This window comes from Microcebus murinus, chromosome 9 (genome assembly GCF_040939455.1).
Source record: "Microcebus murinus isolate Inina chromosome 9, M.murinus_Inina_mat1.0, whole genome shotgun sequence".
In the NCBI taxonomy this organism is placed as follows: domain Eukaryota; kingdom Metazoa; phylum Chordata; class Mammalia; order Primates; family Cheirogaleidae; genus Microcebus; species Microcebus murinus.
Window position 1 is genome coordinate 51,185,839 of NC_134112.1, and position 17,162 is coordinate 51,203,000.

General features: G+C 38.0%; 1 protein-coding gene across 2 annotated transcripts in view; it reads left to right on the forward strand.

Moving 5' to 3' along the window:
- Window positions 1-17,162, forward strand: part of ELAPOR2 (endosome-lysosome associated apoptosis and autophagy regulator family member 2) — a 148,399-nt gene that overhangs the window by 58,996 nt on the left and 72,241 nt on the right. The window contains exon 2 of one of the 2 annotated variants that reach the window (XM_012779528.2): window positions 14,294-14,414. The exons of the other annotated variant lie outside the window; for it this stretch is intronic. Coding sequence (XP_012634982.2) covers window positions 14,294-14,414 — 121 coding nt within the window. The remainder of the gene's footprint in view (window positions 1-14,293; window positions 14,415-17,162) is intronic. 2 annotated transcript variants of the gene reach the window in all.

Sequence of the window (17,162 nt, forward strand, 5' to 3'; positions counted from 1 at the left end):
CCTATTAAGTTTGCATAGGGATAGGCTATGACAATTTTGTCTTTCTGCATAGCTAGTGACAAGTTTCTTTTGATGTTCATTTCAGAATTGTTCAAAAATTGCATTTTAGAATTGAGGAAATGTTTTAGTACCTGCCTCATAGTGTTGCAATGAAGATCAAATAAGAAAATATATGTAAAACATCTTTGCAAACTGCAATGAGCTAAACAGGTTACAGTTCTTATTTTATGGTACCTAGTATAGTTCATGACCTGAAATACACTAATTCAGTAAGAGTTTTCTTGGCACATAAACCTGCATATTATTGTATCTGTGTATGAATAATCATCTGTTATTTGTATAGTAATTTCAGTTAGTCTATTTATTCTTATAACCTTATAAGATAAGGATATAAGATATTAGACTTTTATTATAGATAGAAAAGAAAATTGAGATTCAGAGATGTCAGGCGGCTTCCCTAAGGCACACAGTTGGAAAAATTGTGGTGCTGGGATTAGAATCAAGTTCTCCTCAGACGACTCCTTGGACTATAAATAATCTGTCTGCTTAAAGTTTCTGGGATGGATTATGGAAAAAGGTATGACAGCACTGAAAAAATGTTTATTTTAGCCACAAAAGAAAGATACCAGCAAGTATTAGGGGAAAGAGTAGGTGAATAGGCTTCATAATTCCCAACCAGTGTACCTTATGTTTTTTGTCGTAATTTATTCCTAGGTGAAGAAAAGTATATTATATTTTGTGAGGAGATAAATGTTTAATTTTCTTACTTGGAGTGACCATGTTATATATTGCTTTTAAAAATATGGATAAAGAGAAACCTGTAAAAAAGAAAGCCATTCTTATCTGTATTTTCTAATTTTTCTGCTTGCATAATAAAAAACTTGATATAATAAATTATATCTCAATGTTTAAAATAAATGTGCTTAGAAAAATGACATCCTAACAGTGAGAATTTCTGGTTGGAGAGATTATGATAGATATTTATTTCCTTTATGTGTTCCCCTATTTTCTAGACTCTTCACACTGAATATACATTGCTTTGCAATCAGAAAAACCAAAACTGTTAAATATTATTTTGAAATCAACATAGATAGAAAACAGACAAAGTAATTAGAAGGCTTTTGATAGAACATAAAGATATTTTGGAACGAATAACTTGTGAAGAATTATTTTTAAATTTGCTTAAAAATAAGTGAATTGATTCCCCAGGAGACAGGGTGATGTGTAGTGCTGAGACTCTGGGGAGACATGGAGAGGGATTGGGTGGAAGAGGCTATTGCTAGCCAAATTCTGCTTTCTGTGAAGTTCAAAGAGGGACAGTGAGGAATCAGTTTTTGCTTTGATTTCTGCTTATGAAGCTTTAAGATTTAGCATTAGCTCACGGGATCTAACAAAGAATCTATAGTGGTCCTGAGGACGTGCTTTGGAGTTAGACAGACTCAGGTTCTAATTCCAGGTGTGCTCCAGATCAGCAGTATGACATTGGGCGGTTACTTACATCTTTGCCGGTTTCTTTATCTATAAAAACTCTGCCTCATAAAGTAGTGGACAGCACTGAGATATTTGTGAAAATCCTAGCACAATAATTGGCGTATGTTAATCAGTAATGAGTGGCAGCTGTCACCACCACCACCACAATCATCTATCCGGTCTGGGATTGGAGACATAACTTGATTATGAATTGGTATTATAGAACTACTGCATATCTCAAATATCTGTCAGCACCCTTAGTTGCCGCTGACAGCAGCCCAACTCACACAGTTAAAGCTGTATTTACTAGACAGCTCGAGAATTGGTTGAAATACAGAATAACCCTGGACCTCAGGCTCTAGGGCACCTACCCCACGGAGGATGGTTATGAGAGCTGCTTTAAGTTCATGAGAAGTCTGGGCCAGACGCAGAGCTCACGCCTGTAATCCTAGCACTCTGGGAGGCCGAGGCAGGAGGATTGCTTGAGGTAAGTAGTTCGACACCAGCCTGAGCAAGAGCGAGACCCTGTCTCTACTAAAAATAGAAAAATTAGCCGGGCATGGTGGCACATGCCTGTAGTCCCAGTTACTAGGGAGGCTGAGGCAGAAGAATCGCTTGATCCCAGGAGTTTGAGGTTGCTGTGAGCTAGGCTGACACCATGGTACTCACCTGGGAAAAAGAGTGAGACTACATCTCAAAAACAAAACAAAAATAAGTTCATGAGAAGTCTCATATCTGTGACATTTTGGTGTTGTCATATGTTGATTGTCTTTTCTCCTGAATATCAGTCAGATTTTCCTAAATCTTTGTCTATCAAGTAATGTTTTCTTGTATTCTGGATATTTTAAATATTATATGGTGAGACTGAATTCTTTTAAAATCCTCTGTACAAAGGTTGATTTGTTTTATCAGGCAGTTAACCTGGTCAGGTACAGTCCATATGTTCTTTTTCCACCTTCTGTATGTGGTAGTGTAGTTTTCAAAGATTTTTCTATTTATTTTTTTCTTGGAGGGTGGGGTTGTCTGGCCTTGCTCAAGCCACTCAGGTTTTAGGTCAGGAGGTAGTTTATAGTCTCCATGGCTTTGCTGTGCTTCTTTGAGTATATTCTACCAGGCACAGTTTTGGCGTGAGCCTGGGATTGTGTCACTTCAAAGAAGGAACGGAGGGATTCTCTTCTCCATTACTCTCTGGATATTTTCTCAGGACTTCTTTTTATATTTTGTCTGGCTAGAAAGATAGATTATTGCATAGTTTTAGCCTCCATGCTAGTGTGTAATTCCACTTGACTGGGATGGAGTGGCAAGAGAAGGAATGGAGAAAAGAATAACTAGAACTTTCCCCCAACCTCTTTGCACGGCAGGAATCCCTTGTTCTAGTTCCTTTATCTAGAAAGATAAGTTTTCTCTTGGGAGTATTAGGTGCTTGCCTTGCTGTGGTGGAATCCGTGCAGTTCTACAACTGGTGCTGGCCTTTGGGCAGGGCTGGAAGAGAAAAAAGAAAAAAGAAGAAAAAACTACATGGATTTCTCTCTCACCCCCTCACCCTCCGCTCTCCAACTAATAGGGATCCTTTGTTCTTCTAGTCATAAAAATGGGCTTCTTTTGGAGTGTTTGCATTCTGTACCTACTGTGCAACTCCCTGATTTGGCCTTCCTTCAGCTCACAGACAGGAAACGAGAAACCAGACAACTCATTACCAGTATATTAGTTGTTAGAAAGTTTTGACTTTTTTCAGCCGGGCGCGGTGGCTCACGCCTGTAATCCTAGCTCTCTGGGAGGCTGAGGCGGGCGGATTGCTCAAGGTCAGGAGTTCGAAACCAGCCTGAGCAAGAGTGAGACCCCGTCTCTACTATAAATAGAAAGAAATTAATTGGCCAACTAATATATATACAAAAAATTAGCCGGGCATGGTGGCGAATGCCTGTAGTCCCAGCTACTTGGGAGGCTGAGGCAGCAGGATTGCTTGAGCCAGGAGTTTGAGGTTGCTGTGAGCTAGGCTGACACCACGGCACTCACTCTAGCCTGGGCAACAAAGCGAGACTCTGTCTCAAAAAAAAAAAAAAAAAAGAAAGTTTTGACTTTTTTCTCCAATCTAACTGCTACTATTTATTTTGCAGACTCTCACTTTTTGAATTTTGAGCAGAGTAGAAAAGAGAAGCCATAGTGGGCTTTCTACACCTTGGCTGGCCCCAGTGCATAGTTTTATCATATTGGCCAGGTAGTGTGTCCATATGAGGGCCTGGCCAGGGGTTGGAATTAGGTGATTGACTGCCCAGTCAGAACTACATGGAATCTTAGACTAGTTCCCCAAAGTATAATGACGGTATAGGCATGCTATTACCTGAAGAAATGGGAAGGCAATGCCAGGCAGAAAGAACAGCAGGTATCTACTGTTTATGGTTAAAAAGAAAACCTCTTAATAGATGTTTTAAGTTTGTTTTCTAGAAAGTATAGTTATGACAGAGGTATTATTAAGGTTATTCTTATTTAAAAATTTTTATTTGAGAGATTCTTGTGGGGTCAGTTGAGTGCAGAAGAACTTACATGACTAGGTGATTTTTTACTTTTCTCATAAGATTTGCAAGCAAAACCATAATTTGGGATGTCACATTTCAGAGCTGCTTATCACTTATGCTATTTCTGTAGACGTTCTTTACAAGTAAAGCTCAATTTCAAGTGGCAGCATTGACAAGAATTAGCTTTTGAATTTTATAATAAATTTTTACTGTTTGAGTTCTGCCAGTGGCTTAGCTGAATTCAAATGTAAAATTAGCCCTTCTATAGCCAAATTGTGAAATCAGCAAAGTGTGTTTTCCGTGCTGTCACCTCCTTATTTTCTTTTCTCCTATTTGACTATTGTCACTTTTCTTTATATACTTTGTAGCAGAATCCTTCTTTTACCTGCCCTTCTGTACAGTGTTTAAGCCTTGCTAGTGGAGAGACACCCATTAGAGAGACAAACTTAGACTGAGGTGCTGATGAATGATAATAATCTTTCAGTGACATCCTTTGAATTTTTGCATATGCTACCAGGTACGTTATTCTAAAGCTAGGAGAAATACAAATATTTTTTATGTCTTGGCAAAGCAGTTATCTGAACTTAGGGATAGTAATATATTTTAACTGTAGAAAAATTTGAAAATGTATTATATAAGAGAAAATAAAAATCTCTCTGTTAACTACTGTCAATCTTTTGATATATACCTACAATCTTTTTTTCCATGTAGTGATCACTCACACACACTTTAAAAGGGTTTAGATGTATTGCTTGACAACCTATATTTTACACTTAAATATGTCATAAATATTTTGTCAATAAATATTCCTTGGCATTATAATTTTAAAATGGCCTATGTAAAATCCCATTATGTGTGTACCATATTTTATTAACCAGTCTCATATTATTGCACATTTATATTGTTTTAAAATTTTCACTATTTTAAAGAATGTTGTGATGCAAGCATATGATTTCCTTGGATTTCCACTAGAAGTGGAATTGATGTCTACTGGGGTATATATAATACATTTCTGAAACTTTGGTGCAGTTTCTTTTGGTGCTTATTAAATAATAAGCAGTTACTCAAATCTTGCAAAAGCAAGGAAGCCTTTTCAGTTTCAGTCTGATTAATTTAGAAAAGTTATGGTTTGTATTATATACAGGTAACTTTGCAACCATATATAATTAGGTAAAACAAATAGGTTAGATTTCCAAAGATTTTATTTTTCCCTTTTTGGAAAATTGTACTTTTACATACTATTTTACAGTTTTAATTTAGGTTAGTCCAAAAACAAACAAAAAAAAAATAAAAGAAGAAATAAATTACCTTTACTAAAGAAACCTTCAAAAGGTAGATGGGCCCTCTTTCCCTTCCAGAAAATTTAAAATTGTATCTCATGAAGTGGTAGATCTATTTCTTTTGTTTGAATGTTATATATTGTCACATAATAGAGAGTAGTACCACCTTTAGACCAGGCAAGAGGGGCCCCCGCTGGTCCTCTTCCGGCCGTGTCCCTCCCCCTGCCTTGTAGTCTGTGGGCTAAGGAGTTGTATCCACCTGGATGTCACGTCCCACACCTTTTATACCATATTCCAGGTAACATGACTTTGGAATTACACACTTAAAAGGCTCGAGATTGCTTCCAGGGCCTTCTCAGGGCCTTTCCCAGGCCCATCCTCCTGATTCTAAATTATGCCATTATGGGAGAGGCACTTACAGGACTTGGGTGTGTGGGCTGGAGTTACCACTTGCTTGTGAGAAGGCCTCTCGAGGTGTGGGGTGGGTAGAAGAGGAAGAGGCACTTCAGTTTATACTCTTGCTCTGGGTGCTGCAAATAATAGAGAACCTGTTACATAGTGATTTGTTATTATACAGATTTCCCTGTGTTACTACAAGGCGTGGGCAGAGACAGGCTTCGAGGCAGAGGAGAAGTCATGTAGGGCCTGGGGACAAGGAAGATTATGGCATGTTTGATACCGTTATTTCAATGTTTCATACAAGAAGAAGTTTGGGAAATGAAGCTTGGAGAAGCAGATAGAGGAATCAAGAAAGCCTTTTATGCTATGCTGAGATTATGGACATTTTCTTCGGGCCAGTGGGAAGTCATTGTGGGGTTTTGAGAAGGGATGGCATAATGAGATATTTCCTTTAGTCCTGGCTGTGGAGTGTAAGGGGTGTGGGCAAAAGCAGAAGCAGGGAGGGCAGGCAGGCTTTGGGTGGTGTTCATCCAGCAGGAGACGATGATTGTTGTAGGGCAGTGGCCATGAGGATGACCATTGCCTACCATGTAGGACCATGCCATGGACAAATTCAAGTGGAATAATATGAAAATTATTTTGGAAAACCTATAGGATTCTACAAATGTTCCTAGAGTTATTAATGACACTAATAATTATCATATTACGGATACAGGCTCCATTCCAGCTAATTTCAATTCTAGGGTAAGCAGGTGTGAAAATCAGCTGAACTGATGTGGGAAAAGGATACCAGTGTGGGGTGTAACAGGCCACCTCTGGGAGAGCTGGATGGTGGCTCTGCTAGTCTTTGGGGTTCAAGTGCAAAGACAGTGGTGTTGAAGTCAGCTGGGCATGGGTTTCAGTGTTGGGGAAGTGTGACTGAGGCAGATCTCATCTTTAAGTATTTAGCTGTTGACACAGTCCTATTTTCTGTAACATGTTTTTTTTTTTTCTTTTGATTTTTGTCTTGATGTCCCTGAATTAGTAACCTCTCTAGTTCAGTTTTTCCAGAGGAAATAACTCTTTTCTCTTGCCATGATGTGGAAGGGAAACTGAGGGGACTACATTCTCAAATAGGTTTTCAACCAATCTTTCTGTTTTTAGATCTATTTTTCACCTCTGATTTCTGAGGTATTTGGTGCCTTCAATTATGAGTCCTTCTAGAGCTCAAATTGCCTTTCCTCTTGTTATCCTCTGCCTCTGGAGCCCTGAGCTTTCAGATTTTCTTGCTTTGTTAGGTCAGTTAGAGATCACCTTATGCTTTCCATCTTCCAGAAATAATTGTTGACAGCAGCATCTATTGCCATTTTTATTTTTCTTTATTTTTGGGAGCTTATGGCATTTTTATTACTTTGTTTTCTGTTCCATTTTAGAAATTCTATTCTTTTGCAGGTTTGTGGGGAACAGAGATAAACATATATTTAATTCAGCAAGTTTAAATGTAATTAGATAATAAGATGTACATGCTTACATACTTTGCAAATGCAAAAGACATACATTCTCCCCATTATCTTCTATGAGGGTTTTTGTTAATATTGCTAATATTAATTCAATATTATAGATTAGCTGCAGATTTCTTGAGAAAATGGAAAAGTTTCCTTCATTTCTTCATGGTAGACTTGTTTTAAAATGTTCATTTTTTGAAAATTTCCTCAGAAGTACATAATTACAGGATGTGGTTGGCTTCCATTTATCAAGAATAGTGAAAATATGGGACATAATCTATAATATGAGAAGTGTAGCTTTTTCTTTCAAAGATTAAAAGGAGCTCGAGAGGCAAAAAGCTAGTTGAATCATTCAGGGTCTTAACTTTAGTAGTGGCAGAGGTGAGACTGGCATCTAGGTCTGTTGTTCCCAGTCCATTGCCTATCCCTTGACAAGCTTGGATTGAAAGCCAGAGAAAGAAAACGATCTAAGCTGGGTCTTTCTAAGAAAGAAACCCTGTGCACTTTCATTAACATTAAAATGTAAGCCCATGAGACCAGGGACTTTGTTCACTGCTGCATGCACAGTGAGTATAGAGTGGCTTACGGGATGTGTTCGATGAACATAAATTAAATTGAAAAAAATGAATCGAGTGCCTCTAAGTCCTTGCTTACAAAGACAGATATTGAACTTAGGTTTAAACTGTGAACTTTTTCAAAATAATTTCTAAAAGGCAACAGTGTCCACAAATGAGGAGAAAAGGATGTGTCATAAATAGATCAAATACATATTACTTTACTTAGCAGTAGGTTTCCATGGTGACATCATGTTCCTTTTATAAAAGAAAAATTTGAATGTAAGTATTTCTGCACAGTTCTACTGTGCTCATATAGTTAATATAGCTAAAGGAGCTACTATTAGTTATCAGTGTGTCCGCATTAAGTATTCTCAGGCTTTTGGCCTTTCCAATAGTTTAATGAGGTATGCTTGCTCATCGGAATTGGAGTTGAAGTATTTGTGCCATGCATGACAGTCTCGCCCCCTTTTTCTCTCTTGCCGTTTCGCTCTCTCAAATAAGTGTGCCAAGTGCTTTGCTGAGCACTTAAATTCGGGAGTCTTTCTCCCAGAGGAGTTGCAGTCTCATCAAATACAAGGTTATGCTGTTCTCAACATTTCACATAAAAAAATTCAAAGAGAAAGAACTTTACCTGAAAAAAAAATGAATTATGTTTGCTTCTTTTTGTCTCTTTTCTCTGTGTGTTCTAGGTTATCAGCATTTTCTCTGCTTTGAAGCCAGAGGCCTTGCATTGACTGCCTCTACTGCAGCTGATTCTGTGCTAGAATTTGTGGTCATCTGCTGTATCTTTATAATTAACTGCAGTCAACTCTTTAATTGCCTACAGAGGATAGATAGGGAGCATCAGGAAGCTGATGTGAACAAATCTGAGCACAGAAGACCAGCAGCTAAGTTCCCTCTCTCCCTCATCTATTTTTCCATTCCTAGGCTAACACATTTCACTGCATACCCATAGGCATATTCTCTTCGGGCTTGATCTCATTGCTTACCACACCCTGTCAAAGTAGCTATTTATGAAGGAGCAGGGAAGCACTAGAAGAATTACAAATCCTGCCTATCTTTCAGGGCCTTCTCCTTAATGCCTTTTCATACTGTTTCAGCTCACAGGGATTTCTTCTAACTCAGAAATTGTAATATTAATATAATAGGGTCGCATTTTGCAAACTCTACCACACGTAGTTTGCAGAGCGTGATTCTAACATTTAAAAATCCTTATTTTTCTAGAAAGCCTCGCCCCTAAAATGCAAGCCATCCGAGTGCTAAGAAATAGATATCTGATGGAGTGCTTAAGGAAACATTGGCTGTGATGAATCTATTGAACAGTGGTACAACATTGTACTTTATGGGAGAGTTAAGAGATTTTGACCAGAGTTTTCAATTGCGCCCTGACTTGTGATGTCGCTATTCCACTTTGAGCCCTTATTCTTTGTTTTCCTATAAAATCATGTTGTGTGTGTATGGGTGTGTGTATGCCAATGAAATCATAAGCTTACTAAGCACAGATACAATGTTTTATTTTAAATCTCCCCCATATTTCTTAGGCCATTGTACTTATTTTAATTAAGTGCCAGGTAGTGGAGAATGATGTATATTAATATATAAAATGATATATTGATATATATAAATGATATCTAATATGTGATATATGTTAATGTCAATATAAAAATAATCTATATTGTCCATATGTCAACATATATGCACATCATTTTTATATGTAAGATTTATTTGAAACATTGTCTAGTGTAGGGAGCAAGGCTCTTGTCCCCCTAAGGTTTGCTGAGAAATCACCAACATGAAGCAGATTGATTAAAACAAACATGAAAATACAAATTCATTTTAATCTGTATACATGGGAGCCTTCAGAATGAAAATTCAAAGATACAAGGGAAGTTGTTCATTTGTATGCTTAGGTTTAACAAAGTATGGACAAAGTATGTAGAAATATGATTGGACAAAAAGGTTAAGGTCTAATGTTAGTAGACTGAGTAAGGAACCCCAGCAAGGCCTGTGTGTCTAGATTCTTCTTGGCCTCTCTGAGCATGCATTCCTTCCTTTTGGGTGTGGGGCAGGACCCTAACTGGAATGAGGGTCTTATGGCCTATAGTTAAACAAGGTAGGTCAGATAATTACTTTATGGCTAGTTTTTACACAGAATATATATATATTTTTTAAGACAGATTCTCACTCTGTTGCCCTGGCTAGAGTGCCATGGGATCAGCCTAGCTCATACCAACCTCAAACTCCTGGACTCAAGCAATCCTTCTGCCTCAGCCTCCCGAGTAGCTGGGACAACAGGCATGTGCCACCACGGACGGCTAATTTTTTCTATATATTTTTAGCTGTCCAGCTAATTTCTTTCTAATTTTAGTAGAGATGGGGGTCTTGCTCTTGCTCAGGCTGGTTTTGAACTCCTGACCTTGAGCGATCCACCCGCCTCGGCCTCCCAGAGTGCTAGGATTATAGATGTGAGCCGTCTCACCTGGCCTGAGAATAACTTTGGGTTTTATGGCTGGCTTTTGGGAAAAGGGGTTCTGGCTTTTATGACCCACCTTGGGAAAGAGGGTTCTAGTTTCTGTGGCTACCTCAGGGAAGAATGGAACTGAGAAGCAGGAAGACAGGAGAAGGTCAGAGAACTTTTGCTTCTGAGGCCTTAATTGTGGAGCACTGTTTTATGAGCCTTGTCAGGAGGGTATGTGTAAACTGTAAATATTGTCATCAAAATTGGGAGATGATACCCAAGGTTTACAGAGAGCTCCATGGGGCTTTTGTAGTATAGATGACTTGGGTGTTTAGGGGAGTATTATAGGCCTCCAATATTTATTTGGATGTAACCTGAATTTTTGTGTTTTAGGTGTAAGATAATGCAATATGAAATTTTGTTACCTGAGAGTTCCTGGCTGTACCTTGATTTGTGAATGAACGTGCATAGGCGTGAATCTGTGTGTGTGTGGTGCATGGTTTCTATGGGAGGGTAATTTTCTCTTAAGTGTTTTGTGATTAGGAGTAATTCCATGCTTTCTTTTTGGGTTGTTTCCTGGTTCCCTCATATTTACAATGTTTACATTGTTGTCATTTTGTTATTTGGGGCAGTGTCTCCTCACCCCAGCTTTCTGTGATTTGCAGATATGTGTAAATACTGTCAGCGTTTGAGTTGGATTAGGCCCAGGCATTTCTTCCAGTTTGTAATTTGAAGAGTACGGTTTGTGAGCTGACGTTCTGTTGTTTAGAGTGTGTTCTGACTCATATCAACGTGTTTGCTGATAAACTGTCAAAAGCCCTGAAGTGTAGGAAAAATTGTCAAGAATTTTCCCCTTGTTAGGAAAAATTGTGAAACACATTGAAATAGGCAGAAACGATTATTGGCTGTTCTGTTTGGTGTGCTTTTCTGAACAATCGGTTTCTATAGCAGCTTGCCCTTTTCTTTGTCTTTGAACTACTTTACAACACTGAATTGTAAGAAACTGATAATAACATTAATGATTCTTGTCCATATAAAAGGAAATGCATTTTATCATTTGGAATGCAGTTATTATCCTCTATAGATTTACCAATTTTGTGTTTCTTAGTAAACTCATTTCACTTTCCTAATTGTTTATTTTTGTGTGTCCTTTGATTTCTCCTTTAAACTACTGGTAACAACCTACTGGCTGACTTGTTAATTAATGGCAAATAAAATCTTTGACATATATTAATTTTACATTTGAGCAATTAACTTACCTTTTCTTTTAAGATTGCCCTAAGTTTCCATTTCTGAGGAACTGGTTTAAGTACTCTGTTTACTTGGATCTATGGTTGGGGATTTGGGGTGTTATCTATAAATCTGAAAACTTGTATGCTGTAATTCTTTCTTCAGCATCCTGAATACCATTCAGAATATTTGGGAGGTATATATTGTATCTTTAATGATCATCCTGTACCACACTATTTCTTAGATCTTTCTATGGATTTAAGGCTTGCCTTCAGAAGCAGATATTTTGTTTTTTATTTTTTGTTACCAGCCCAAATGAATTGCCTATTAAATAATTGAAAATAAAACTCAATCTGGTTCAGGGTAAAATCTAAATCCCCGACCCCAAGTTCTGCCCTATGCATGAAATAGGTTTGCATTTCAGTATTTTAAAATTACAAATAAACACATGAAAGCTTCCCACTGGAATCCTAAGTGTTTGGTAACAACAGCAGCTGTGGCCTTTTAGATTCCTTGAGTAATATAGAGGAGCAGGCAGGATAAAAGAATCTTAGGAAAATGAATTGGCATATGACATCCAACATTACAGCTAGAAAACACAATTCCTTTTTCCGTGTTCTTATCACATAATTGGCAACATGAATAACACAGAGGCAGTAGTAGAGGAGACTTTTCTAGAGCTTACCTATTTTATTCAGAGGCCTTGCTTTATTTGAAATTCGTGCCAGCCTTTACAGCATTATTGTTTTGCTAGGAGACAAGAAATTACTGGAATTTTACATATGGAGGCCAGAATCTTCTCAGTGGGTTATGTAAATAAGAGAGACATCCTAATACAAATAACAGGGAACAAGAGAAACAAGAAAGCCATTATGCAACTACATATCTGGTGAAGGCTGTTCTACAGTGGGAGATTGTGGTAGGCTGAATAATGTTCCTTTCTACTCCCTCCCCTAACACCACCAAAAAACCGATTTCCAAATCCTAATCCCAGGAATTTGCAAATATTTTCTTACATGACAAACAAGGACTTTGAAGATATAAGTTAAGAATGTTGAGAAGGGGAGAGATTACCCTGGTGGACCCTAAATGTGATCAAAAGAGTGGAGAGGGCAGTGTGACCACAGAGGCAGAGATTGGAGTGATGCTGGCAGCCACCAGAAGCTAGAAGTGGCAAGGTGTGGATTCTCTCCTAGAGCTTCCTGAGGGAGCATGGCCTGGCAATACCTTGATTAACCTGGTGACACTGCTGTTGGATTCCTGGCCTTCAAAACTGTGAGGGAATTAATTTCTGTTGTTTTAAATTGCTAAGTTTGTGGTAATGTGTTACGGCTGCTGTAGGAATCAATACAGATTTTGGTACCTGGAAGGGAAGTGCTATATAACAAATAGCTAAAAGTGAGGGAGTTGGGGAATGGGCACTGGAAGAATTTTGAGATACATGATAGAAAAGCCCAGATTGCCTTGAACAGAGTGTGGGTAGAAATATGGACTTTAAAGACTGCCAGTGAGGGCTCAGGAGGGAATGAGCATGGTAGAAAATATCTGTACTGTCATCGAGAACATGTAAATTGTCATAAGCAGAATATTGTTAAAAACATTAAAAGAGATACTAGTGAAGGCTTCAAAGGGAAAGAGGAACACATCATTGGGAATTGGAGGAAAGGTGATCCTCTTTATGGAGTGGCAGAAAACCCAGCAGAATCGTGTCCTGTGTTTGTGTGGAGAGCAAAAGTTTAAGTGAGGAACTTGGATGTTTAAGTGAGGAACTTGGATATTTAACTGAGGAGGTTTCCCAAGCAAAATGTTGAAGGTACCGCCTGGTTTCTTCTTGCTGCTTATGGTAAAATATGAGAGGAAAAAGGTAAATAGAAGGAAGAACTATTAAAACAAAAGAAAACAAAACTTGATGATTTGGGAAATTCTCGGCTTATCCAGAGTGCAAAAGATGGCAAAATTAGGGGATTCACTGTTAGGAAAGTGTGCTGTGCAGAAAGAGAAGGTCAAGGATAATGGCCCTTCCCTTCCCAACTTCCCCATGGTGATGTGACTTGATGTTTCTATTCTTATCTGTCATTGATGCAGTAAGGGAGGCACAGGCAAATAGCAACATCCAAGGTATTAACTGAATATGTAGGGTATAAAACTAGATATTTTGGGATAGATTTGGAACTTCTTTCATTCTTAAAATGCTCCAAAAACATTTTGTCCTGGTTCCTCTCAGTTCAAACGTCACATATGTGCTCTGACCAAGGGAGGTCACTGTGAGATTTTCAAAGCAACCGAAGGCTGGAGACGAGTGGGTTGGTTTCAATTTGGTAATCATAACTAATGGTCTATTTTAATCATCTGTGATTGATGGCAACCAGCTGTGGTAGGTGTGTATTAAACCCCGGAAAGCTGCTTAAAATCTTGTAGTCTTTTACTAGTATTTGATGATTAATTATTATGCCTGTTAAGTTTTAAACGGAGTGAGAATTAGGTCAATAGGAATGTTTTTCTTATTTCTTTCTTTGAAACAGTTGGGACAGTGACAGCGGTCAGTTTCCTAGTGTTATTTTGCTGTTTCCCATACTCATATCTGTGGGTTATTGAGAGCTTAAAAAGCCTGCAAAAGAGATAAGGAAGTGTGCTGTAGCCTTTTTGAGAGGATAAGAGGAGAGGACAATGGTCACAACCGAGAGTGTTGACTGTCGTGTCCCACATTACCTCCTCTGTGCCTAGCACACCACATTTTCGATCATGAAGCTATTTGGTGGGGTTGGGGTAGGAGTGGGATGAGAGTGAAGGAAAGGGTACAGTTTGGAAACAGGCTTGTAGAGGGTTGGGGTGATTGAGAAAGCACAGTTGTCCCCTTAGAACTGGCTCTAACAAAGGCTTGTTTTGTGATTGTTTGCAGAAAGATTACCACTTTGAATATACGGAATGTGATAGCAGTGGCTCCAGGTGGAGAGTTGCCATTCCAAACTCTGCAGTGGACTGCTCTGGCCTGCCTGACCCAGTGAGAGGCAAAGAATGCAGTATGTTTTGTCTTTCTGACCATTTATTTTCCTGGTTAAACCATAAGATGTTCAAATTAGCAAGATGTTAATTATAATGAATATAAGAAGCCTTACAAAAATGAACTTGTGGCATTTATGTCTAGCAGAATAAATGCAGTCTTCCTCCACACTAGATGCTCTTATGTCTGAAGCCTGTAATGAGACACAGGCACTATTAAAGGATGTTATTATTTTAAAAATATGTTTATTCTCTTATTCAAATAAGAGGCAGTAAAAAAAATCCCACTGAAGACTTTTTATTAAAAAAAAGAAAAAGAAAAACAAATACGAGGCAGGCAGAGTGGCAGAATCTCTCTTTAGTGGATTTCTTCTTATTTAAAAAATTTTTAAATAATTAAAATTTGGGTAAAATGTTCATAACTTAAAATTTACCATGTTAAAGAACCATTTTGAAGTATACAGTTCAGTGGCATTAAGTGTATTCACATTGTTGTATTATCATCACCACCATTCCATAGAACTCTTTCATTTTGTAAGGGATTTCTTTTTTTTTAGCCATAGAAATAACTTAATATAATTTGTTTTTGTTAGTGTAACCTACAGAGAGATTGTAGAATTGCTGAATATCATATTCAACAGCTTGTCTTTTGGTGATTAAGCAGGTTCGAAGTGCAGCATTATGAATTAACAGAGAAATTGTCATTAAATTTATCTTTGTTTATAAATTCTACTTTTTTTTTAATCCTTTAATTTAGTGAGTCAGAGGTTTCTGTAGTGAAATAGTCTGGGGGTTGCCTGCAGTTCAGAGCTGGAAGTAAAACAGGGAGAATTTATTATGGTTTTCCTGCAGTCTTCCAAGTGGTATTCCAAAAAGCTTAGTTCTTCTGTTCCCAAATGCAAGAGTGGGTAAGCAAATATCAGATGGATAACTAATTCCTTCCCATTCATACAGAGAGTGTGCCTCTGTTACTAGCTGGAGGAGTTTTAGCATGACTGGTGGGTTTACTGAGAAAAGGGACTATGATAATCGTATGAAGAAATTTAGGGATAAATTATTTCTTGGTGAATGATGTTAAATGAACACAGACCCTGAGAAAACTCTGTGGGCAGGTGAAAGTTTCAGTCTAGCAACAGTCTTAAGAGACAGTGGGGTCTGCATGGAAGAAGAAGATGCCAGGCTGGGGTACAGGCAACCACTTGTGCAGAGGGCAGATTAGCTCTCAGGGAGGAATGTCATTACAAGGGAAACAAAGCCTGAATATTTAATATTTAAACATTTACCAGCATACCACCTATGTAATTAGCCCATTGTAAATTTGCTTTAGTTACTTGCCTAGAAAATCTGTAAATCATATATCTATACTGACTTTTTACTTTTGGGCTAGTTCCCTGGTTTTCTCATAAACAACCCTGTTCAGGTGATTACCTAACCATTGTGAATACTAACTGCGTATCTGGATGGTGTGGTGGTGCTAGTTAGCACTGACTTTTGAGAGCTGATTGTCAATTTGCAATGGGCCAGGGTGGAGTGTTGTTTTACACCATGGAAATTGGCAAACACTGCAAATCAGGGTCCTCCCTTCCCTTGGGAGCTGGATTTTTAAATTCACCACACACCACTAATTAAATTTATTGGCCAGGGGGTCAAAAATCTGTTACAGAATTGATGCCAGCATAGGAATTAGTTTTAGTTGAATGTTGCCAGAGAAATTTTTGCTCATTATTTACTATGATGTTCCACAGATAAGGTTTTGAATCTGACACTCCAGCAAGAACTTTTCTAAAAACTGACTAATCCAGTCACAATTAGTTATGACTTACTTTAAGAATTATAATACATATGTAATGGCTGGGACATTTTTTATCTTTGCAATTTGTCTTAAATCTGAATTTCCAAGTACTCCTGTGTAATATGTTTGCTCTGGAAGTTGCCAGTCTACCCTTAGATCTGTGACCTTTCCTTTGTTATGCTAAAGGAAAATTATTTTAAAACTCACGAGTAAGGTAATGGATCTGTATTAACTTAGAAGTAACTTATAAGTATAATTTATAGCATTAAACATGTATGTTATTTACCACTTTACCAGTCATTAGAGATTGGCTGCTAAAAGCAGTGTAATAATAACTGAATATTTTTTCAGTGGCTTAGATTTTTGATTGCTAATAATATCATTTCTCAAATACAGATTATGTGCCAAACATTGTGCTTAGAGCTGTATGTCATTATCCCAGTGTATCTTCACACCAACTGTCTCAGATAACCACTATCAGTGTTTCCATTTTACTGATGAGAAAACTCAGACTTAAAGTGGTGAAGTAACTTTCCTCAGGCCATATATCCTGGATGTGGCAGATGTGGTGTTTAAATATAGACATGTCTGATTCCAGAGCCTGTCTCTTGCACACCGAGTTAACCTTCCACTTGAAGGTGGAGCCTGCAGGAGCTTCCAGGTCTTCATATGGGGACCATAAAGCTCTGTTGGTAGACCTAGCAGTTGGCTCATATAGAAAAAGAAATTGAAAAGTGGAATATGGCAACTTCAAGTAAGTGAAGAATATTTAGGGCAGTGATTATGTGGGACATGATTTTCCCAGATTCTAGCATCTCTAAATAAAATCAAACCCAGAATTTGGCCTTTGTTGAACTTGCTGTAGATTCTTCAAAATGTAATTGGGTAGCTCTTTTATTGTTTCTCAGAAAGACACAGTGGAGGGGGACTTTCCCAGGAAAGGGATTATAGGAATACTCATGAAGCAGTTGTGAAT